Genomic DNA, 24,922 nt, shown 5'->3' on the forward strand with positions numbered 1-24,922 from the left:
CTCTTCACCTGAATTTAGAATAGACTGAATGCTTGGAATTCACCATGATAGATAGAGATATACACAAGCTTCCTACCTTTATATCCAAATGAGCGACTCGGCAGTTGTGAAGGTACTGTAAGGCTTCCATTGTGTCTCTTATGTAAAAAGCTACTTTCTCCTCCATCAATTCATCATGATTCATTAAGTAGTCCAAGAGACGGCCATCATCCATCCTAAAAGCCAACAATTATGCACTGTGAAAAGCAATCTAGCATAATAACAAACTCTTGCTAATACTTCAAACATGCGACTAACACCTTATAATGGAAGTGGCATTTTTAAAAAGCAATAAATAAAATACTTATATATTGCAGTGTAATAAGGGCTATCTCATTTTAAATACAGTATAGGACTCTTTATTTAAGTGCATGCTATTTCACACTGACTTATTATGCCCACCCCCCACCCCACCCCGGCCAATGCACATACTGGATTGTGTGAATCTGACATTCACAGTCATCTGAAATATTGCTCTTTTCATGGGGAAATGAAATCGTTTTCATTACAATCATGAAATGTGTGATTGCAAAGATGGAGGATTCCCTCAGTATAACAAACAAGAAGCTTAGCTTCCATCAAGAGACTTACAGTTCTAAAATTAATATATAGGAGGAAGGTGACTCATAGGTGTCATGAATAGTGATATACTGAGGATGCTGCAAATGCTGCAACATGGCTGCCTCGTGTGCTGCCTGCTCTTCCTTCTTCATTTTTTTATTGATGAACTTCACTGCAACATCCTTCCTGGTGGCTTTGTGGATACATTTCTTTACAACAGCAAATCGACCCCTGTGGGGAGAAATGATAATATGCATTATTCATTCATAAATCATGCACCCATTGTCTTAACAGATAACTTAAAAGAAACACCTGGCTTGTGCGTTTTAGTGAAATAATTGATTCCAATCTCATTTAGTGAAATAATTCACCTTCCAATCTCATTCAGTTCTGTGTAGGCGAAATCAAAGTTCTCTTTCCAGGTCACGGTGGCTCCATCTGCTGCAGAGTCTGTGAAACCCAAAGGGATGGGGAAATAGAGTTGGTTGCAATGCCAATTATAGTCTTTATTACACATCAGTAATACAAAGGGAAAAGTTTAAAGAAAGAAAATCATGCGAGAGTCTTGACAAGCAAGCAGACGGCATGCCACCAAATGTGCACCCGGTTCCTAAATATTACGCCTTGAAAACAAAAGAAAAGAGCTGATCTAAATACATGTGTGCTGATCGGAAAAGACACAATCATATATACGTCGCCCTCAGATATCTATAGTTGACTACAAAATGCCAACAAGAAGCTTGATAATCACACAAACTTTAGCTTTGGAAGCAGAACTCTGACTGACCAGCTCTAATATTATTCCCTCTGAAAATTAGTATCCTTCCCTTTTTGACCAAGTTCTCACCGTATTCTGGAAGTTTCACAAACTCAGAGGCTTCGCTGGGCAAACTGATTCCCCAGGGGTTGCTGGCGCTGACTCGGAACTGATATTGGCATCCAGGTGTGAGATCTTCAATAACGAGGTAGGTGTCCAAGGTGGAGGCAACAGACTGCTGCCAGACCTGTGAGCCTACGGGTTATGCAGAGAGAGATTAAGATAACATTTTTTAAAAGAACATGACTATAGATTTTAGAGAAGGGAGGATGCTGTGCCTTACTGACTCTTCCCCTCCACCCCACCACACTGAGACTAAGCTTTAATCCGGCCCTAATTGATAAAAAAATAAAAGAAATACAGATTCTTTTAGAAGTCACCTGTGCTAAAAAAAAGAAAAGAAAAGTAGCAACCACTTTGTCTTCTTGTATTGCCTGATTTAAACATGCAGTAGTGTGATGTTGTAGAATGGTCTATACCATATTAGACTAGAGGTAAGAGACATTATTTCTGAACACCATAATTAAAAAATCATTCCAAGTGGAAAACTAGTGCAATGGGGAAATCATTAGAACTTTATTTTCTATTGGCAGGGAGTTGAATAAATACATAAATAAATAAAAATTGCACAGGAAAGTATTCAGTAATACTCTTCATCCTCTGTGGACTGAAGCGGAATGGTCTGTTCTACCACTTCAGACCCAGCTGTAAAGAGAACTACCCGTTCTCTTCTGGGCAATCTTCTGGCAACCACATGCCAGTGGTGGACAGCGCCAGAGGCAAAAGTGGGAAGAACCATTAAATGTAAAATGTACAGCAGGCTAGTTTCTACACACATGCAAACATTCCTCTCTGTCCTCCATCCCAGCAAGCAAGAGGCATTCTCAGAGTTCAACAATGCATTCTAGCCAGGCAAAAAACACTCAAGAGAGGCAGGAAGCAGGGGCAGTGAGGTGTGCTGCCTAGGAGTCTTGCTTGAGGGCTAGACAGAAAGGCCTGGAGGGCCGCAGTTGGTCCATGGGCCTGAGGTTCCTTCCCCCAGCTTATTGCAGCATGCTGGTCATGCATTTTTCACTGATCTTTGTCAGGTGTATGGACCAGTGTGGTGATCACCACCAGTTGAAGAACCCTTCACATCTGGACTGTGAGAGTCAGGATGACTGAAAACAGGCTTGCCAGATCAAGTCCATAGGTTTTGCCTTTCACTTAAATAGGCTGGCAACCCCATGTAATACTGGTGCTCCCTTGCTGCACTTGCCCTTGCATCCTCTGAGGCCCATGGTTAAGCTGGAGGTCCACAGCTGACCAGCAGAAGAACCTGGCCCTGCTGTTGCTTCTCTTGCCATTGCCACCCACTGGCCTGCTCTCTCCCACTGGCCCACAGCAGGCAGTGCAAAGAAGCCATGGGAGTGAAGGGAAGGAGCAGCAGTTGCCACTGCCTGCTCACTTGCTGGCAGAGAAAGAGAGTGTGTGCAAGTGGGTAGTAGCAGGGAGGAGGAAAGAGGTCACTAGGGCTTCTTACCCAAGGGCTCCCAAAACCTCAAGCCAGTTCTGCTCACCTGTATTCTCTTGCCTGACACGGGACACGACTTGTCCCACTTGCAGATGGGAGGGAAAGATAATGGCGAAGCCACTGCTGCTAACTTGCTCACAACCTCCCAGTTGCACCAGACAACCCTAGCAGAAAGAGGCAGCATAGGCAACACCCCAAATTAAAAGGCACTGAAGCCTATTAGCTCAGCCTAGCAGCTCCGCACAACAACCTGGATCATCCTATTACAATCAGTTGCAGACCAAAGGTGTACTATGAGTATGGAATGTTTAAGCATATACCTTCTTCTCTGTACTCCACTGTGTAACCTGAAATGGTGCAGTTCCCTGTACTGGATGGAGGCAGCCAGCGAAGAATCACCGAGGTGCAGCTTCTTTCCTGAGCAATAGGGCGATTTGGGGCTGCAGGGACACCTGGGGTGTAGGCAGGGGAGCAAAATCAGGAGAGAGTTGCATTGCAAAGCATGTGAAAGAGGGTTTATTAAAACACACACAGAGAAAGTTTCCTAGAGCAATCATGGGTACAGCAGAACTGATGGACATGTATTAGGACACAACTATTAGAGACTGCCAGAGATCTAGAATCTGATCCTGTACTTGTATGCTTTACTCTGCAGGATAAATGGCAGGTTGGAGGGGTGGGGAAATGGTTGGGGCAGGGGCGCTAACTCCACTCCTCCCAAAATTTTAGCCCTAATTCCTCAGTCTTTGCTCCCACAAAACCTGCAATTAATCTAATCCAAGTATCACCAGCCAGCACCCATTTGGTGACAATGGGCCATGCTATATACCAATATTGTGGGCAATTAACTTTGTTGTCTAAGTTCTTCTTGCAAATAATAGTACACATGAGAGCTGATATACATGTTTAGGGTGGTAGAGGGAAGTATGCTGTTCACCCTCTAGGATTATATCACTTTAACTGTGTGTATATATATGTTTAGAGAGATGAAGAAGGGGAAGAGATAAATTTGTAGTGATGGGGGCATGTGTAGGGGAGAACTGGTTATTTCCCATGTACTTAATATTCCCCATGTAGAAAGTAGTACACAAAGTACATGTAGTATTTCAAATGCAAATGCGGAATTACCCATTTGAATATCACACACATACACAACCAACCTGGTCTGCAAAAGCCTAGCATGTCAGCTTTCCACAGGCAGGGATAGTTTTGACATGTGTGGATTCCTCACCTGCATTTTGAAGTGGTATACAGGCCCATGTACCATTAAACCAAACATTTCAAAAGCTGATTGCACCATGATTTAAACCAATGGAAGCTCTGGCTGAGCAAACATACAAAAACCCCAGCAAGAAATCCATTACCTTGTACTTTTATTGTAGCCGAAGTGGACGCTGTTCCAAGCTCATTTGTTGCCACACAAGTATAAATACCGCTGTCTTGAGGCATCACATTACAGATCTTCAGAGTGATTTCACCTGAATCGCTGGGGAGGTGCAGATCTCAGTGTTTTAATCTGTTACTCTGCTAAGCATTTTACTCTGGCTCAGTTTCCAGTGGCAAGCTGCTGCCAATCCATTTCAACTGACACAGAAAACAAGTCTCAGTAGATAGACAAGTAGAGCCCTTCGTATTATGCAGTTCTGTGGATGGAGGTGGCTTACAAGGAGAGGAGGAAGAAAGTAGTAATGGATCCAGCTCTCTGTGTTAATGATTAATGATTTAGAGGCCCATAAGAATGGCACAGTTCAGCACCAGGTAGAAAGTGGTGGTTTTTTAAAAATAATAATAAATTCAGTGTGGGCTGTTATTGTGGTCCTCTGCTTCTTCTAATACTATCACTTAAACGTGCACTGCCTGCCTCTCCTGGAGTCAGCATAAACAGTGAGAGGTTGCTGCAGTGCCAGAAAAACCCATTATAAAGGCAATAGGGGTGTCCCACAGAGAACATCAATATTTCCTTTTGACCTGCCGAAAGGGCTACCAAAGAACTATTTCCCTTGCTTCACTTTAAAAAAACGCTTGCGGCCACATACTTTAAGATGCATGAAAATGTCACATGGAAACCGTACAGAACAATTCTGTGGTTGTACCCTGTGATGTATTTCATGGATAAAAGTACTCACATCATATGCGTGCCTTTGACTACAGCGCCTATATCTAAAGCGTCCTTGATTTCTTATCATCAGAAGCATTCAGCTGCTCTGATGAATTTCCCTCATTGTTTCCTGAGGATGTGGACAAGGTTCTTTCAGAGGTGTGGCTTACTACATGTGTTCTTTCTCTTTCTCTCTTGTGATCAGGGAGTTGATTAAAACCTCCCTTAGAGAAGGTATGGCTCCAGCTCCCTTGAAAGTGATGAGAGTGGAGCTGGGGAAACCCAGCTAGATGGGCGGGGTATAAATAATAAAATTATTAATTATTATTATTATTAACCTCCTTGCTCTTCTGAAGCCATGCTTTGATCTGGACTGGATCAGGCCAGTTGGCCCACCTAGCTCAGCATCCTATTCTCATAGCAGCCAACTAGATGGCTGTGGGAAACTGGCAATCAGGAGCCGAGCACAATAACACTCTCCCCTTCTGTGGTCCCCAGCAACCATGGAGGCAGAGCACAGCTGTCATGGTCTCCATTAATTTGTCCAATTCCCCCTTTGAGGAGGAATGATAAGAAGAGTCTTGCTTCATCAGATCAAATACCCATTTAGTTCAGCAGCCTGTTCCCACATTCGCCAACCATATGCCTACATTTATTTACCTTTTTTTTTCAAATTTCAGTGTCCTAAACTGGCTCTCCTAACATAGTTGGGCATATAGGGTCATTAGCTGGATTGAAACACTTTTAATGCACCACATTTTCTAGGAGTGCAACTGCTACATTTGTGCCATCCCAACGCCCTCTGCAAAATATGAACGTACCAGGAGGAAACTGCATATGCAGCTGTGCTGTTGTCGTTGTCAAGGATGTTCTGATCTGGTCCTTTCCAGGTTATGGTTGGCTTTGGTCGCCCACAGACTTTGCACTGCAACATTACCGTGTCACCAAGCAAGCAGGTGATGTCCACTAAGGGCACGAGAAACTCTGGAGCAACTGCAGCAAAGGCCACACGTATAGAGACATAATGTTCACTGAAAACATAAAACTAACCACAGGATGTTGAAAATACAAAATGTGCCTCAGTGATGCCTCTGTTGTATTGAGGGTTATTTATAAAAGGCTGTTATAAAGACCTTGCCCAACACCTGTAAAACCAAGCATCAAGCAATAAAAGCAGCATCTGTTATCAGGTGAAACTCGGGAACCTGAAAATCTCAGCACTCTCACACACAAATTCACACCTGGAAAGTCTCCATGAGGAAACCCTACATCCCATGGTCTCCCATGAAATTCCAGAGCATTGCAAAGAATTCTGAGGGAAGTTCTAGAACAAGGGTTACCAATATAATGCCTTTCAGAACCAAAACGGGAGTCTCCAGAACACAAAGATGGATGAATAACTAAAATCATGTTGATCGTATTAAAAATACACGAAAATCTATTTAAATTTGAATAAACCAAAGGAAAGCAAGTAAACCGCATTCAAATAAATTAATTAAATGTTCATTTTTTGTGAACAGATGCAATATGAAACCAAATATTAATCCAAGTAACATAATATTGAAGTATGATTGAATACTGAATATCTCATATTCCTCCCTTGTCTCTCCCTCTCACACACATATTTACCAGACAAAATTTGAATGTGGGTTCAAACTGGCTGGTTCACCATGCAATAGATTACTTGGGACTGTGAGCTGTACTTGCTTGGCATCATTCTTTCCTGCCTAATTACTCAGATAAGATTTCACAGGACTTGTTTGGGCAAAGATGATTAAACCCAACATTTGGTTTGCTAGATCATGGGAACAACCTGCCACATTTCTGTCCTTACTCACCTTCCTGGATGAAGTTTGGGTTGATGATCTGGAAAAAGAACACATACATAAAAGAAATAGAAAAGTCTTTTTTAAAGGGACAATGAGAAGAGAGCTTATTCTCAGCAAAGTATTAGAGATTTGACATAAAGGTTGCTGAGGAACTAGAAGTACATCTGAAAGATTCTCATTCAGGATCCTGGGTGTGCTATTCCAGCACGCATGACTTCCAGAGTCTAGAAGTGCAAGGTGCTGCAGCGCACAGCATGGAAAGGGTTTTTGGGACCAAATGTGAGTCAGTGCCCCTAATCCCCAAGGTCCTATGTCTTTGTCATAATGTGCAACAACCACTATTTCCTAGGCCCATTCTTCAGCAATCAACATGACTGGGAGGAAACCACAAAGTTCATGTCATAGCTAGTTCTGGAGAGTCCTGAGATGCATAAAGATGGCTGCGCTGGAGTCAAAGAACCATACAGTTCAGTATACCGCTCTCAAAAGCAGCCAAATTTTGAACATCTAGATAAGAATCAGGGTATTAAGACAAGGGCCACCCGTTGTTCTATGCCTCCAGTATCTGGTGATCTGAAGAGCCAGTGTGGTTCTTTCCTCTCTCAAGGGTAATTTGTCAAAGGCTGGCAGTGAGTAGAACTCTTTGACCCATACCACATTGCCCTCAGGCCCAACTGTTGGTGGGTCACTGTCCCTGCTTTCTGGTAACAAACTGCACAGTGAGGTCTTCTGCAGCACATCATTCTGATGTAGACACAACTAGGGTTGCCATACATTTCCTGGACATATACGGAAAACTGTAGTCGGAAGCAGCCTGTGGCCGGAAATCGGGGTGGGGGGTGGGCTAATCACTGACAAGCACTGGCACACTATAACCACAGACTAAGCTCTAAATGTGCACAACATTAAAATTTGAAGCTTTCAGTTACAAAGGGTTTCAAGTGAAATTTGAACCTCAGTTTTGTGGGATGACTTTAGAAACCTGTTGTTAGTCTTGAGAAGTGAAATCTGAGACAGGATTAACCTGTCAAATCAAATGTTTTAGCTTTTTTTTTAAAAAAAATTTTAATCTAATAATATCTGCAAATAGTAATGTTGGGACATAATAAAATTAGAATTTGTGTGTTCACACACCGAAGCAAAGTTAGTTATTTTTAGCAAATATTCTGAAATTCATTCAGTTCCTACTATAGAGCATTCCTACTATATACCTTTAGGCCCAATGTGATGGTCAAACTACACTTTATGTTACACTTCTGAAAAACATTACCACTCTTTCTTGGAGAAAAAGCAGCCTCTGTAAGCAATACTTTGCTTCAGCAGCAGAGAGCAGCTTTGCGCCAAGATTCATGGATTAACGATGAACTGCTTTGCAACCATTCAAACACAAATGGATATTTAAAACAAAATATCACTATTTTGCATAAGGCTGAGATGGGAGGTTTTTTTGTTTATAGGCAGTACTACACATTATAAGTGCTGCAGGAAATAGAGCTGGCATTTTGTGTCTTAAAATTCACCAGCAAGAATCATAGTTTACTGAAACCTCTCAAAGTCAAATTTCAAAAGAGAAATTTGACGAATCGTAAAACTCCAAATTTCAGTTTTAAAATTATGAATTTTAAATGTTTACTACTTTCCCCTAACATTCACATTTCTTGCAACAATTGTAAAGACCCTAAATATGCAGAAAGCAGGACTGGCAAAAAGGGATCCAAATTATTTAAGGTTTTAACAATGCACCTTCAGGGCAAGTAGCCATGGCAAATTGCCTAGTCCATTTGGATGTGGCTCAGTTGCGCACTAATAAGCCTTTTCAGAATCCATCTCTTCTTTTTTTGCCTTTTGCCAGCCTGAGTTCTGCTCATGGAGAATATAGCAGTTACTGTATTACCTGTCATCTAGCCATTAAAAGTTTGGGGCATTTCTTTGGGTGGGGGAAGGGTGGCTATCCTAACTGGCATACATCTTTCCAATCTGAATTGCACTTCCAAATGGGCCTGTGAAACAAACTGAAATAATTATAAGCTACCTTTGTTGTAACATTATTGTCCTTTGTGAAAAACCAGAAGACATAAATCAAGAATGGGAAACATGTGACTATCTAAATGTTGCTGGACTTCCAAATTCCCATCATCCCTGATGACTGGCCATGCTGGCTGGGGCTGTCGGGAGTTAGAGTGCAACAACTTCCGGGAGGGCATAGATTCTCCACTCAGGCATAAACAATGCAGGCTGAAGGGACCTTGTAATCAAGGCTTTCTGATTGTCGCACAGTACAGTCTGGTACACAACTTCTCACAAAGAATCTTGGGGTCTGTGGTTTGTTAAGGGTGCTGGGGAGTGTAGCGCTGTGGTGGGTAAACTACAGTTTCCAGTAATTTATTTTTCTTTTTTTGGGGGGGGGAGCCATAACTGTTAGCAGTGTTATAAAGGTGCATTTAATACACACATTCCATTTGTCCAGAGATTTCGCAAAATAGAAACAGAAGGCAGTTAAGAAAAGAGCTAGGCTGGATTTTCTCTCTTAGATGCGTTAACATTTTATTCCCAGGGATGGTTTGTGTTTTAACCTGGGGGGGGGGAGTAGTTGGAAATGGTATCCTCCCCTCCACACCTGTAAGGGCCTGATACACACACTGCCACGTTATCCTACTGCATGTGTAGGCCCAATGTGATGGTCAAACTACACTTTATGTTACACTTCTGAAAAACATTACCACTCTTACTTGGAGAAAAAGCAGCCTATAGAGACCTCTAAGCCAGTTTCCTGTCAAATGTCACCCCTTACCTGCTCTCTGCTCTTGACAGCACCATTCAGAGCCAAGAGCAGCTGCATTTTTGTTTACCAGGAAATTTAGCTGGTTGGTTGTGTTAAGAAAAGCAGAGAGCACCTATTAAGGACAAGCTTAGAGAAGGGAAGAGGTATATAGTGGCCATTTTGTTCTTAACCTACCCAAAGACTGAAGAGCCTCAGTATTCTGCTTTGGAGTCTAATGACTAGCAGACAGACAGAGGCAAGTGTGTGCACTCCCCTGCCCTTGCTATATATGCACCTTTCAAGAGAAGGAAGTGAGGAAGAACAAACGAAGATGGATGGATGAAGACAGTCAAAGCAGGGAGACTGTGGAACTGTGAGTGGTCCAAGCCAGCTGCTGGGAAGATGGCTGGACACTAAGTATTAGGCAGGGTCACTGGACACAACATGGTCAACCAAATGAATGGAGTATTACAGAACAAACTGAAGCACTGGGATACTGCAAGTCTACTTTGGGAGCTGGGTGGCAATGTGTCCTACTTTACAGAGGACAGTCCTCTATTTGAAGTCCAGTTTAAAGATAAAGAGCCCCAAGTGGGGACATCAGGGCCCACGAAGTTGTCCATCAACAGTGAGTATCTGGACCGGAAATTGAGAAGGCATATAGATCACCTGGCCAAAGTCTTCCACACTATGTTGAGATGCATCATATTTCTATTTAAATCACAGTAATTGCCTCTATTTTTATTATTAAATTTCTACACTGCCCTATATTTGCATAGATACATAGAAATTAGCACATACATAAATTAGCACATACATCTGTGTCTTCTTCTGTCAATGTATAAGTAGCCAACTTGTTTGTGAGTTCAAAACAGCACTTTAACATTTTGCAAGTTGACAGAGTACTGTTGCTAGGGCAAGGCAGATGGCAGAAGGCCGCCTTCGCAGAGGGACAAATGTTTCATAACTGTCACGAGGAAAGAGGGATATGCTCCTTTTTCATGACAATAACATAATATATGGGGGAGCACATGAAATGAGCCTGTGTAAGGCCCAGTGTTGCTGGCCTTTTAGAATACGAGACCTTTCCCCTGACTCCTTCCATACAAAAATATTGCTGTATCTCATTTTCTTCTGGGCTTCCTCTTCCTTTGTCCCTAGGTTTTGTGTTCATGTAAACAAAGCAGTGAGGCCAACAATGGATATTCTATTAAAAGTCTTTTAAAATAAACTATAATTACAAAGGCACAGCAAGTACAGTGGTATCAACATAGCACTGTTTAGCCAAAAGCAAATAAAAGAAGGAAATTGGGAGGTAGGAATTCACTGCCTTGTTGTATTAGTTGGTCTCTAAGGTGCTACTGGACAATTTTTTATTTCTTGTATCAAGTTTGCCTTACAGCTGAAGTCTGCAAGGCAAGTTTCACTGCAACCAGGGATGGGGCACCAGTGGTTCTTCAACTACAGACTACAGCTTCCATCATCCCTGACCATTAGCCATGCTGGCTGGAGCTGATGGGAGTTGGGGGTCTAACAGTGGGAGGACCACGGGTTCCCCCACCTTGTACTAAATGGAATCTGAAACTGCCCAGATCTTACTGGTAAATGCACTTCAGTAGTACCAATGGACAGCAGCTGACCATGGACAGTTGCTAATATCGGTCAAAACAGGACCATTTCTCATTGGTAATGATTAAGGGCATATTCAAGTGATCACCAATGGTAGGTGTGGTTTTTTTTGTACACTCTTCTCCAGGGAATGGAAAACCAGCATTGTAGGCAGTCCAAAACACACTGGTGCATACAAGATACACATTTGCAGTATAGTAAGTATTAGCCCAAGCCAATCTGACACCTCATGTGCAGAATATAAAGGGCAGTTAAAAGGTTTTTAACAAATTAGATCAGTGATAGTTTGTTGCCCTTTAACACCGCCCTAGATCTGCTATCTGAGATGGCATTCTGCCTATCAGTCAGCGCCAAGTGCATTCCACTACACATGCAGAATTTCTCAGGGGGGTGGGTGGGATAGAAAAAGGTGCAAGGTGGGGGGAAGGGGAAGGTGCAAAAGGGTTATTGTCTACCTCCATGCTAGTGTTGGGATCAAGGTCATCACATTCTGACTCCTCTGAACTGTTTGTCTCCTTTTTGGCAGCATGGAGGAAAGAGAACAAAGTTACAATGGGGAGAGAGATTAAGAGGCACAAGATCAGCAGAAGCAGGTGAGCGCAAGGTAGCAATGTGCACTGTGCAACTAACATGCTTTCCAAACAAAGAGGCACTAAGTGGCAAGCAGGAAAAGAAGAAAAAAGGTGTAGTAATCTTGAAATCATTCAAGGGAGGGGAAAAATCAAAGGTTTTAATGGAAGCAGCAGTATGAGGAGCTACCTCTGCTATACCAGCCCACTCCCACCCCCCATTTTGCAAGGCCCTTAAAACATACACAGCAATACTATACATGGAGAGCATTCAACAAACTCTTAACATTCTGTTCTAATGCTGAAATCTATATCCTCCCAATGAACTCAGTTTGAAATAAAACGTCCGGTGGAGCCAAAAGAGTTCAATCTCCTTGGATTTGATGTGTTTTTAAAAAAGATTTTCAGGTGTTTGACCATTCAGCCTATCAAATGTCAATCCTTTAAAAATGTACATGATCCATATACTTCAGTCAGCTTAAACATAAATGCAATCTGAGGTGTGCAAGTACATAATTTTAAATTTAAGCACCCACCTTAAAAATCCAAACGGCATTTTCTTTGTTTCTGTTTTTTTATGCTCCTTGGCCCAAATCAAAAGAAACATTAGAGCACAGCATAAGGTCTCCCACTTACGGCTGCACTCAAAGATACCCCCTCCTGCACCGTCCTTACAATACCGATTGCCTATTGATTTGAGGTGTGTGTGGCCAGACTCAGTCCAGGAATCCTATCCCAACTGCTTATTGGTCTTTGTTTGTTATTGGTCTTATCACTGCTGATAGATCAAATTACTCATTTGACGGTATGCACACAACATAACAGGCACTGCAGGCACCCTTCTGAGTGGTGGAAACTTTTCCATTCTTTTGTAGGATAATCTGCAAGCAGATAAAAGTGGATCACCCTGCCTGCCCTGTAGTGATTGTGGAAGGGAAGGATGCAATAATGCGATTCCTGATCAAAAGTGTAGTATCAAACCTTAGCTAGAACAAGGTGGTAGATGTGTTTAATTTTTACCATGTCAAACAGGCACCAAGAGAAAAATATTACTTTAAAAAAAGAAAGAAAGAAAACTGACTGATCAGTAGAGCAGATCATGGGTAGTCAAGCAGATGGTACCCTCAGAATCTGGTTGAGTGCCGTTAGCCCCAGTCAATGGTCAGGGAGCTGCAGTTCAGCAACATCAGAAGGACACTCCATTGGTTACCCCTGAGTTAAGGGCTTTTATATCAAACAGAAATGAAAAAAGAAAATTGTCCTGGGAACTGCAAGAGTGTTTAAGGTGTATTTAGTTGTACATAATTCTTGTGACTATTATTGTCCTGCATTCACACAAAAATAAGTGCTGGACTTAAACCAGACTTCTCTCCATTGTCATTTAAATTGCAAAGCAGTTTTGATGGATCTTTCTCGTTCCTGCCCAAAGAGTTTTGGGTTGAGATCCACAAACCAGTTTTGCCAAGATTTAGACAAATAATGATTCCATGAAAATCCCACAAACTGCTAAAGCTACATATTAATATTTGTCATTATAATATGTCTTTACTCAGAAGTATTACAAGTAATCTGAGATGTTAAAAAGCCATATATTGCTGTTTAATCACAATTATTATTTATAACACAGCTCAAAATCATATGTTATATGTGTCAAAAAAAGACTAAACGAAGGAAATACTAAATGAAAATTTGAATCTCTTTGTTGGCTTCAATCTACACAACAGATAGTGTGCACCTATAGAACTATTAACTGTCCAGACAGGTTTGAGAAATATGCTACCACAAGAGCTTGTAGCTAGAGCTCTCTTTATACTACAATATTTTGATCCTAGTGTGTTTAAGACAGACACAAGAGAATGCAAAGGAAAAAAAGTGTTCTGCATAATATATATTTTGAGAAGTAACATTTTAAAGTTAGAATTTTAAAGAAATAGATCTACCACTAAACACATAGGGTGGAAGTCAGTATCATGCTAAATTATTGTTCCATCTGGCTGTTCTGGGAGTTTCGAAACCTCCTGAGCAGATTGGGAATGGTGGGCCATAGGGATAACTGTTTATATAACTTTCAATTGTTTATGTCACTTGCAAAGATGTATTTTGAAATATTAAATTCTCTTTGAGTTTCTAAAATATTGTTCTAGATATTATATTAGAAATGTGAACCAATATCACAAATTATATGTAATACAGAATATTAGTGAAGAATTTTAAGAATGCATTCGTTTCCAATTAATAAGGGTTTCTCCACACCTGCACCCCTGTGGAATATTTTTAGAAATGTGGTTTCCTGGTAAAGACCGATATGTGTTTGAAACATGCCGGACTGCAAGTAGAAACTATCCAAGGCATTTTAAATTGCAATATATGGCTCAACCCTCTTCTTCCTGTTATGCTGCTGAGATTGCAAAGGAGAACCAGGCTCATATACCTTAAACAGTCTGGTCAAGATGATTCCTGCTTTGGAAACACCTTGGCTTAATTACTGACTTGCATTACGTGTGCCCTTGAAGACAACTTGGAAGCTTCAATTGGTATAGATGCAGAATATAGCTGGCAGAGTTCTGGGTAGTATGGCCAGATGGCTATATGTGTGTGTGTGGCGATCTATTCACCACATTAAATAAGCTGGTATTTACTTTTAAAGCCCTACACAGCTTAAGATCCCCAAACCTGAAGGAGCACCAATTCTCACTGCAACCTGTGTGTGATTCAGGATCTTTTTTGGTACTGGCATGCCCTCTACGGAGTACTCCTGTTATAGAGACTTAGCCTGGTGCCTACATGGATGGCACCAGGCTGAAATATTATTGTTCAGCCTGGCATTTAATCTTGTGCATGTTTTAAGAATGTAGCCTCTCTCTACTCTGGTTTTATTGTTGCATTTTATGTCTATCTTGATGGTGCAATGCCCTGAAATTTTTATGAGTGGAGAATGGTATGAAAAGTTTTAAATAAATATAGCAGCTATACAGAAGAATGGTCTGGTCATGGCAGAAGTGGGAAAAAGCTGCACCTGCTAGAACTGCAGCTCCTACGCATCTGCTAAAGTTATATGAGCCCTATCTTCCTTTACTTCAACTAGGGTAAGCAGATGAAAGCATTAAGTAGGCTCACTGAAGTTAGCACTGCTGAATAGACACTGACAAACACAAGCATATTAACACAAAAATGCAAACGTTGTTAGAATGCATGCAGATTTTACATTGCCACCACCACAGTTAATTCAATTTAAACCCCAATTCAACAAAAACACTTCTGTGCAATCATTGGTATTCCAAAAACAGCATTAATTTGAATGGAAACCAAATTATTTGCCTGAAGATTTTCTATGGCATGAGTCACAGAATGTAGACTTGGTCCATTTGATAAAGTTCTAGAGGGAGCAAGAAGGACCTGGGGTGGATTAGGCACTCTTCCATATTATCCAAACACTGTATGTGACAAATCACACAACCAGAATGAAAACTAAGAAAAACCTTACAAATAAAAATGACAGTGTATTAGTAGCCCCGACAAATGCTGGCTGAATGGCATCAGCAGGGATCTGGAACAGCATAAGAACATGAAAAAAGTGGCTGACTCCTCACCATATTTGGAAAAAACCCACAAACAACTTTCTGATTGCCTAAGCCCCACTGAATTCAGCAGTTCATTAGAGACCAAGATGGACTGAGACTTAAGAGCCTGATCAAAATAGTTGTTGGAAGTTAGTGATAGAAGAGCCCAGTAGACACCCACAATATTAGGAGGGTGATCCACAACAACTGATCACACCGCAGCTAGTGCCTAGGGGGCCACGGTTGGAAAAAGGTTGGGAGACACTGGTCTAGGGATCTGCAAAGGGTGAATTGACAATGCTCACTGTGCAACAACTCAGGCCATCACTAAGGCTAGCAGTGTGAGTACCCTGTTTGTAATTCTGCTGGAAGTCACAGATCAGACTGCCTTATCCCAGATCCAGGTGGTTTGGGGTGGGCCTTTTTGTCACATGCTGTTATGTTCGTTAAGGGTTGCAAGCTTATCATAGTTGCCTTGAGCATTTCACCCCCAAGAGTTTCACGAACCTACATTGCAGATCTCACAATGAATTTGCTACACGAACATTTTGCAGCCTTTGTCCATGAGAAGGTTGCTTGGCATAAAGCTGATATGTCAACCCCATGAAACAATGGTGTAGTGGTGGGCGAGAAGGTAAAGCTGGCATTTCACAATTAATTCCATGCCCCACTTCTTCATGGAAATGTTCAAAAAAATGTGTCACTGCAAGCAAAATGTACATACATCACTGTTGGGCCACTTACAAAACTCCTGCTTCACTTCCACAAACATTCCTGGCACTTTTATACTAAAAAATTGCACTGAGATTTCTTCAGATCATGTTTATGGAGGGCAGGAATTTTGTGCCAACTGCATGACTTGCGTGTCTTCCACTGTCTCCAGTAAGTCATGCCTATTAAGAGGAAAAGCATTGAAACTGGGTTTGAGGGAGTGGAATTCAATCCCATGGTGGACAAAAAATTCCTTGGATACTCCTTGCCAAATCAGTCTGTCTCTTTTTCAGCTAGAAAATGACAACCAGTGATGTGATTCTCACGATGACTTTGAGGACTAGCGGGCATAAGTGGGATTTATGACTGTTATGTAAACCTCTTAGAAATTTTCTTTTTTGCTCAGAGTGGTGTGTCCCCCACCCCACTAGGCATCACAGTTCCCAACTAAATGATTCTTTATTACAACTGGATTTTCCTATAACCCTTTTTTTTGGGGGGGGGGTTAAATAATTAGCCAGAAGAGCTGGAAGTTATTTGGGTTGTTCCTATATAGCAGGCACAATTCCAGGAGATGTCAGAAGCCACCTGAAAGAACCAGAGCAGTAAGTAAACATTGCCCTTACATAACTGGGTGGGGGGAAAGGTAAAGTTTTTCTTCCTCATCCCTAATTTCTAGGAATTTAATTTCCAGGAATTAGTCATAATACATCTATAACATACAAATCAATCTCTGTAGTATTGGAAATGCCGCAATAGCTAAAGTAGTTTAAAAACAGCAGTGTTGGGCAATGTTTAAGCAGCCCTAGAAGGATGAAACAGCCCCACCAAAACTTCTAGCAGGTCATTTTGACAGAGGTTGCCTGTTCTGCACTGTCATTGCTTACCAACCCCTGAAGGCATTTTGCTGCTCATGGGCCATTTGTTGCAGATTGTTCCTCATCTATTAATAGCCAAGTCTTGCCTTGTTTGGGCTGGCATGATTTTTGGTCCCTCCAAGGGAAAATTTTGCTCGACTCTGCTTAGTCTTTTTAACTGCACATCTTTAACTGCACGTACACTTTTGATGGTTGCATTAAACTTCTGAGGTTAAATACTACACACAAACACACACACACACACAGAAACTATTTACTTACATTTTGGATGCCAGTGGTGAGGAGGGAAAAAAGCTGTGTTGTATCTTGCATGCAAAATCCGGCCAAAATGTCTACTACTACCGAAAAGTAAAACAAATTAAAAATAAAAAGCAAAAAGGGAAAAACAAAACAAAGTAAAAAGCCAGATGTCACCCCCTGTCCATATAGAGGATGTTGCAGGGGGAGTGAGGATGAGAAGCAGGAGGCAGCGCACAGCTTCTGATGGCCTTACTCACTTTAACAGAGACTTTGTTGCCCAGAATATCCTTGGGTTTACGTAGGCCATTGGCTTCAGTTTTGCCACTGCTTTCCTTTTCTGCCCGCTTTCTCATGCGCAGAGTATGCCATGAACATGACTTCCTGTTGTACCAAAAAATGCACCAATCAAATGGCGTATCTTAGTAGGAAGAGGAAGGGATGTGGAAAAGCAATCAGCACACATGTTGTTGATACCTGCAGCCCCCCTTAAGAAGGGAGAAGCCACTTGCAATATGCCTAGTTGGGTGGAAACATTCAAGTCAGGATTTCAAACTAGTCTAGAACAAATGTTTTGTTTATTCTTGCTAACTGAAAAAATATACTTTCTGTAAGTTGGCTGCAGGTCCGCAGATAACAGCATACTTCTTATTCATAACCTGCAAGGGTTGGCAAAGTAAATTCTTCCAGTTAAAGTGAAAATATTTCAAAATTAGAGAGAAATCAAGTCTTTGTGCATATCTTACAGAGCAACGCAAAGCATTTGTATATTCCATGGTTCGGCGCCAGCTCCCAAACATCAGAAGTTAGATAATAACCACTTTATTAGATAGAGCAGATAAACATCATAGTACAGCTGAGTTGCTAAAACACAGGCATGTTGAAAGAACAGGAACTTCTTTGCTTAAGTGTAGCAACGCTTGTCTTTCTGCTCTAAGGAACAGAAAATGAAGTTTCTATATTCCCATTTTGTGTCCCAATACACATCCTACCTTTGCCACAAAATGTTTTCTTTAGGATGGGGAAGCAGAAATAGGAAAGTGTTTGTATCAAAGCAAATAAGAATACTGACAACTATTTAGTCATTAACTGGATCGCCACTGCATGCCACTTTATAACAGAGAATCCCCCCTCCGTGGATTTGTAATACATTTTCATGTATACAGCTGAGTGAGAACTCACTTTTCAAAAACAGAAGCAAAACAGCTAGAACCATGGCTCAGTTGTCTGCTGCATTTGTCTTGGGTATGTGGGTATGTATGTATGTATGTATGTATGTATGTATGCTGCAAGTCTAGACTCTGATCCCAGCTATGAAGACATAACAACATACCTTACAAGAAAGGGCAGGTCTGCACTTCATAACTGCCACAGGAAAACACTGCTGTAACACCAGTGTTTCCTGCAGAAAATATGTGAAGGGTGGGCATCCACACATACATCTTTTAAACATTCATGTACATATATCTGGGATTCCCAATTGAGCAAGAGGTTCTGGATGTGTGTACACACGTATGACATTCACCTTTTTTTTTACTGTGGTGAAAAATGGTGTGTAGAGCTACTCAAAAAGTTGCATGCAAACTGGGAGATGAATGAACATTTTATGAATTTTCTCACAGAACAACACTTTGTTCCAATACTGAAATGCTTTTGTGCTTATAGTATTGTTCACCAGATTACTTGGCTGCAGTGTAATATTAAAAAGCAAAAAAAAAACCCAAGGCTTAGAGCAAATAAGCCACACCATCACAAGACTAAACTGATTTATATCAAATTGTGGTCAACCGTAGTTTATGAACTGTGTATATGCTAGTGTTACAAGAGAAGTCTGATAGGCAACATTGTTTGGGAGCATGCAATGGATATCAATATCATCAAACCATGTGATACTGTGCTGTACCAGTCCTGTTCACAACCTCCACATGCATGCTCACTGAACAAGTGGGGGAAATATAGCTTCATATTCAAGTATATTTAGCAGAAGGTGTGGAAAGGGGCTCCTAATGACCTATGGTTTCACTCCTTCACCCAAACATTCAGTGAATGTGTGTACTGCAGGCATGAACAGGGCTTTGGTTTGCAGAGCTTAGGGGGCAGATTTCTCCAAGATTATACTTGAGCATAATATCCATAGAAACATGAAAGGTAAATGGGAAAGAATGGGAACATTATTAAGGAACATAAAACTAGTGAAGTAAGAGTGATATAGATTTGCTTTTTTTCTGAATAAAAGGCCAAACTTTTAATGTTGGAGAGGAGGGGAAGAAAAATTCCCATTTCCCCCTATACATTCAAGTTAGCTTGAAGTAATTTTGAGAACATAAAAGGCTTTGAAACAAAGTGTACAGAATTCTCAACATTTGCAGTGATATTCTATAGTAGCGTGAAACCCATGAGAGAGATACATAGGCCTTCTCTCTCTCTCTGTACTGTTATGTATTTATGCATATATTGTCCATGTTTTTCCCACCCAGCAAGTCACTGTGCTTTATTTCCATTGGTGCAATGTCTGCTGTATCATTGGTCTTCCTGTAGCATAGCAGTTTTGTGCATGAAAGGTCATGGTCAAAAACCTAAGTCCCAACCCACATGACAATTCCCCTTGCCATGAAAATACCTGCTCCCACATCTCACTGAATTTTGTGAATATGCCCCCTGGGCTGTTCCTAATATGGGAGGTACCTTGAGCAAGGCCAATCACACAAACGCCTGGCAAAACCAGCATGTGAGTTCCATTAAGAAACTTCTGTTACTCCCCATTTCCTCAGGCCTTGACATCACCTTCCGATCTTCACTGGATGAATGATGGTCAGGACATAGCTCAGTGGATATAACACGACACTCTTAATCTCAGGGTTGTGGGTTCAATCCCCACATTGGGCAAAAGATTCCTGCTCTGCAGGGGATTGGACTAAATGACCCTACTAGTCCCTCCAACTCTACAATTCCATGATAACTTTGTAAAGACTATAAATTATTAGGCCCAGTGCAGACCTAACCATATTAAACATTGACAAGAAAGCAGGAGGTGTGCTGAGCTCACATTCTTTCTCCCCTCTTTGGTGTAAATTCACCTCTTCTCTTGTTGGTTTTCACCATAGTTGAGCACTACATTCAGGATGCACCAATGCTATCCATGGTTAATGCGAAGTAGCTTAGCAAATATTTGCAATCTTGTTTCAAATCCTGGTTAGAAATCAGACTCATAGCTAAACATGGTTAGCATCTATGCAGATGAAACAATAAATCATGGCTAAGGCTAATAAGAAAAAATTCTTTGTGTGGAAATTGTTATTTAGGCTATTCCCTCTCTCTTAAGATATAAAGACTGGCAGCATTGTGCCTGCACTGGGCCTTATTGATTTGCTGCAGCATACGTTAAATCTAATGAGTCAACACACCTAATATTCAATACTTAAAAGTCCATTGAAGAGCTCCCTTCAACAACTGTACTCCAAGGAATCTGTGCAAGATAACCAATGCTGAATCAATTTTTGACAACTGAAGATTAAAAAAAATAAAAATCAACTGGTTTTACAAAAAGGATTGTACCTTCAGTATTTAATATCAAAAACATTTTCTTGCATTATTTAGTCATTTCAAACTGACAAATTTCAAAAAAGGGTGAAATAGTATTCACACATTTGTTAAATAAGCAACAAAACATTTTAAGAAAAATAAGAACTTAAAGAGGGTCAAAAACTGGTCCTTTTTAACCTCATCAAAACATGCTCATGGTGAAAATTTATTTTACATATTTAAAATAGTACATTTAAAATTATTAGTTACATTACAGGTACAATGATGAACATTGCGACTATCCATAATATTGCACAACCTGACTTCAAATATGGGTTTCTTTAAATAGTGCAAAATACTTTTTACAGGAATGTACTCCAAAGGGGATTTCTCAAACCAAATTATTTTTACAAAATATTATGTGAACAGAAAAAAGAAACTTTCAAAATAAAAAAGTTACAATCTGTACAAGAAATTGCCATTGACAACATTGAATCTCTAGTCCTTGAGAAGTGGGTCTCAATCCAATACAAGGCCTGATGTATGTGGGTGGTGTTTTTCTTTGCTCTATATCATTATAACCTATATATATATATTTATATTTATATTTATATATATTATAAGCAATTTAAAACACAAGATAAATACAAGTCCAGTCAAATCAGGTCCATATTTAGGAAAGGATGGGGGGGAAACCATGCCCTTTAAACTGTCTATGGATTTCAATTCTTTACAAACTATGGGGGCAGAGCGGGGAGAGAACAAAATTCCAACAAAAGCCCAACTATGCCAACATGGATACCCCATGTTGTGTTACCAAGCAAAGTTTGTTCCAATGGCACTGTAGATTTTAAAAAAAGGCAGGAAAATCCTAAGATTTGGGTTTTATTTTTCCTCAAAAATCCACATACTGCTCCCAGGGAATCCAACACAGCACTTACTTTATGCCTCCATCGCTATTATCTGTAGTTGATTTAGTGAGGGGAGCCAATATATTCCCTGGGATCCATCCTTCTGCTGCTGGTGAATGGTCATTGGCAGGCTGGTACACAAGGAACATGTTCTGCTGGTTAATGGCAAGTACTTGGACCACCTCACCCTGGTTGACACAGATTTCATTCTCCTTCAGTGCATAGTAATCTTTGATGACCACCATAGAAGAGGTCCCATTGCACCCACCCAAGTCATTCTGAAGAAGAGACACAGAAAGCAACAGTGACAAGATAGCTCGGGTGCAATGCTAAGTTTTTTATCAGCATCTCCTGGGCAACACATTTAAGTGTACTAAGAGTTTACAAGACATCTCAGTGTGCACAGCAGTATGTTGCCTAGGCAACTGCACTGTGTTTCCTTCCATGTGATGCTGTGCAATTGACGGACTACAGATCAGTTGGCGTAAATTCACAAATGCATACTCATTGTCACTATAAGCAGTAGCTCTTTTTAATAGCCTGCTTGTGAAAAAAACCTACGCACAAGCTTGGGAAACAACAGTTGTCAACTAATTTCATAGGACATTTTTGAAAATCAATTATTTTCCTAATTTGGGAGATGGGAGGGCAAAGAAAGAAGATCAGTTAAATAAATGCATCAAGTTACATCGGTTTTGGAAGGCAAAGTGAAACCCTGGTCACATAATGGAAGTACTGCAGCTGATATAGTTAAGGTAAAGAAAAATAAGAAGCAAGAAGAACTTTGTCTGCAAAAGCTCCCTGGTTCAACTCATCTCCAGGTAGGGCTGGGAGAGAGTTAGGACTGAAACCCTGCTAGTCAGTGTAGACAATACTGAGCTAGGCAGACTAACAGTCTGACTTGGTACACCAGAGATTCCTAGGTTTCACTTTTGCCAGTTGTTGCTGAGAAAACTGCAAGAAGGAATAAAGGCAATTGCACTTTCTTGCTGTTATCTACTCCCTCTGAACATGGACTTCCCATTCAGCCATCAGTGGGGACCACTCCCCATGAATTTGTCTTAAGATTGTTGTTGTTCTTTAAAGCAACTACAACTAATAACCACCAGCACATGTGGCAGTGATTTCAAGGCTGGAGATGAACTTGTGTTTCCCTCTGTCGAATTTGCTTTCAGCTTTTTTAAAAAATCATACCATGCAGATTCTTGAGCCCTTTTCTAACACCCAGAACAGACTTAAGACTGGATTTTGCTGCCTGAAAGCTGAAGACCATTTCCTTCTTGGATCAGAAGTTACCATCTATATATTGACTCACAGGTTCAAGTACTCACATCCACTAACCAGGATCAGTAACAGGCCAAATTTGAAATGATGGCAATTGCAGTAAAAAAAAAACAACACACATACAAAGCGAAAATACACACATACCTTGATTAGTTCATATTTGTCCCCAGGCTGGTGCTGCTCATGCCCTGTGCTGCCATTGGAGGTAGATATTTTCAGAGGTGGAAGAGATGGGTTACGCATTGTAGCCTTCAAAGGTTTATCCGACCCTACTGGACCTGAGGAATAGGGTCTGGTGATGGGCTGAGGTACCCTGCTGGTCTGGGGTCTCATTACAGCAGAACTGCTGTTTTCTTTGCGCTGGTACTCTATAGGAGACTGTAGTGCTGGAGTAGAACACTAGGAGTTAGTACAGACCTGCCCATTTGCGACACCATGTTTGCCTAGATTTTTAGATTTTAGATTTAGATTTTAGATAAATTTATTGTCATTGTCCGTATATACACAGTATACACAACAACGAAAATCAAACAACCCCCCAAAGACCGGGTTCACATACACATTTACACGTATCTCCAACACTCTCATCCTATTCAGACATAATCTATAAAACATAACATAATCCAGAATATAACATAACCTATTTAAAGGCATAACATAACCTAAAACCTATCTCATTCCTTCCTACTCCCTGCTTGCTATTTCTTGCAACTGGCCCTGAGATCATTATTTAGTGCAATCAGAGCTCTTGGATAGAAACTATTCAGAAGGCGTGTGGTTCGTGTTTTCATTGTCCTATATCTTCTGCCCGAAGGCAACAGTTCAAAGAAGTTGTGAGCAGGATGGGTGGGATCTCTCAGGATATTGTGTGACTTCTTCAAAGTGCGAGACGTGAAGATCTCATCCAGGGTTGGTAGTTGGAGCCCAATAACATTCTGGGCAATTTTAATTATTCTCTGTAAAGCTTTTTTATCCGTTTCGGAGCTGCTCCCATACCACGATAATACACTATAGGTTAAGACACTCTCGATGGTACTGTGATAATAGGACAGAAGTAGGTGCTGAGATAGATTCAGTCCCCTGAGCATTCTCAGGAAATACAACCTCCCCTGCACCTTCCTCACAACCATATTAATATTTGCAGTCCATGAGAGGTCCTCAGAGATATAAATGCCCAGGTATTTAAAACTACCAACCCTCTCCACCTCCTCGCCATTTATGTACAATGGTAAAAATACACTTTTCTTTCTCCTAAAGTCAATTATGAGTTCTTTGGTTTTTTTGGTGTTAAGCATAAGATTGTTTTCTTTACACCATTGAATTAACCCCTGTACTTCTTTCCTATAAGCAGTCTCATTGTTCTCACTAATGAGCCCCACCACTGTTGTATCATCCGCAAATTTGCCTAATGCAAGGGATGCCATGTTTAGCTTGTTTCAAACAAGCAGCCTGGGAAAATACAAACCATTCACCTAAATAGCTTGGAAGCACTGAAAGTTTCTCTTCAGGAAGAGTGAGGGAAGCACTTTGACAAGTGCTGAGTTAGCAAGACCGTAAAAACCCAACGGTGCAGATCAGGCCCGCTTGGAGCTCATAGTAATACTCCCTACTTCTAGCCTCTTGGTAACAGCAGCAGTGAGCAGTGTCTGCTCAGTGATACCCCTCCTGCTTTCATAATTTGTTGCTCTGGTGGTTGATCCTAAATAGCAGCTAGACCTAAAAGTTTACTAATCTTTATTTTATTTAAGATGAAATTGGTAGAGAAGAGAGGCAAAGGCAGCTTCTGCAAAATTCTGGCTTAAGAACAAGAAGAAAATAGAACAAACCTAGTTTCAAAGTCAGGAGCTCTGCATGCCCATCCCTTACTATATGCAAATATAACATGGATGGGGAACCTGTGAGCTGCTATATCCTCTCTAAGTAGAAGAGGAGTCCATAGCTGAAACTACATACTGTTTGGAGTAGGACTTCCTCTAATATGTCCTGAATCTCACATGATTTAG

The 24,922-nt window shown here is 40.9% G+C and overlaps 1 protein-coding gene across 26 annotated transcripts in view; it reads right to left on the bottom strand.

The window, feature by feature from the left end:
- The window catches only part of KALRN (kalirin RhoGEF kinase), a 512,792-nt gene that overhangs the window by 6,214 nt on the left and 481,656 nt on the right, over positions 1 to 24,922 (bottom strand). For 20 of the 26 annotated variants that reach the window (XM_083583660.1, XM_083583665.1, XM_083583675.1 and 17 more), the window contains 12 exons: positions 23,064 to 23,305; positions 21,666 to 21,913; positions 17,463 to 17,586; positions 11,703 to 11,762; positions 6,867 to 6,894; positions 5,850 to 6,021; positions 4,295 to 4,416; positions 3,251 to 3,382; positions 1,448 to 1,612; positions 972 to 1,050; positions 631 to 831; positions 77 to 215 (listed from right to left, as the gene is read on the bottom strand). In XM_083583660.1, coding sequence (XP_083439786.1) covers positions 77 to 215; positions 631 to 831; positions 972 to 1,050; positions 1,448 to 1,612; positions 3,251 to 3,382; positions 4,295 to 4,416; positions 5,850 to 6,021; positions 6,867 to 6,894; positions 11,703 to 11,762; positions 17,463 to 17,586; positions 21,666 to 21,913; positions 23,064 to 23,305 — 1,712 coding nt within the window. Of the gene's footprint in view, positions 1 to 76; positions 216 to 630; positions 832 to 971; positions 1,051 to 1,447; positions 1,613 to 3,250; positions 3,383 to 4,294; positions 4,417 to 5,849; positions 6,022 to 6,866; positions 6,895 to 7,532; positions 10,126 to 10,155; positions 11,763 to 17,462; positions 17,587 to 17,839; positions 17,862 to 20,751; positions 21,914 to 23,063; positions 23,306 to 24,922 lie in introns of those variants that run through there. The other 6 variants (XM_083583669.1, XM_083583668.1, XM_083583671.1 and 3 more) reach the window with 3 other exon arrangements.

Source organism: Podarcis filfolensis (genome assembly GCF_964270895.1).
Source record: "Podarcis filfolensis genome assembly, chromosome: 1".
Lineage (NCBI taxonomy): Eukaryota > Metazoa > Chordata > Lepidosauria > Squamata > Lacertidae > Podarcis > Podarcis filfolensis.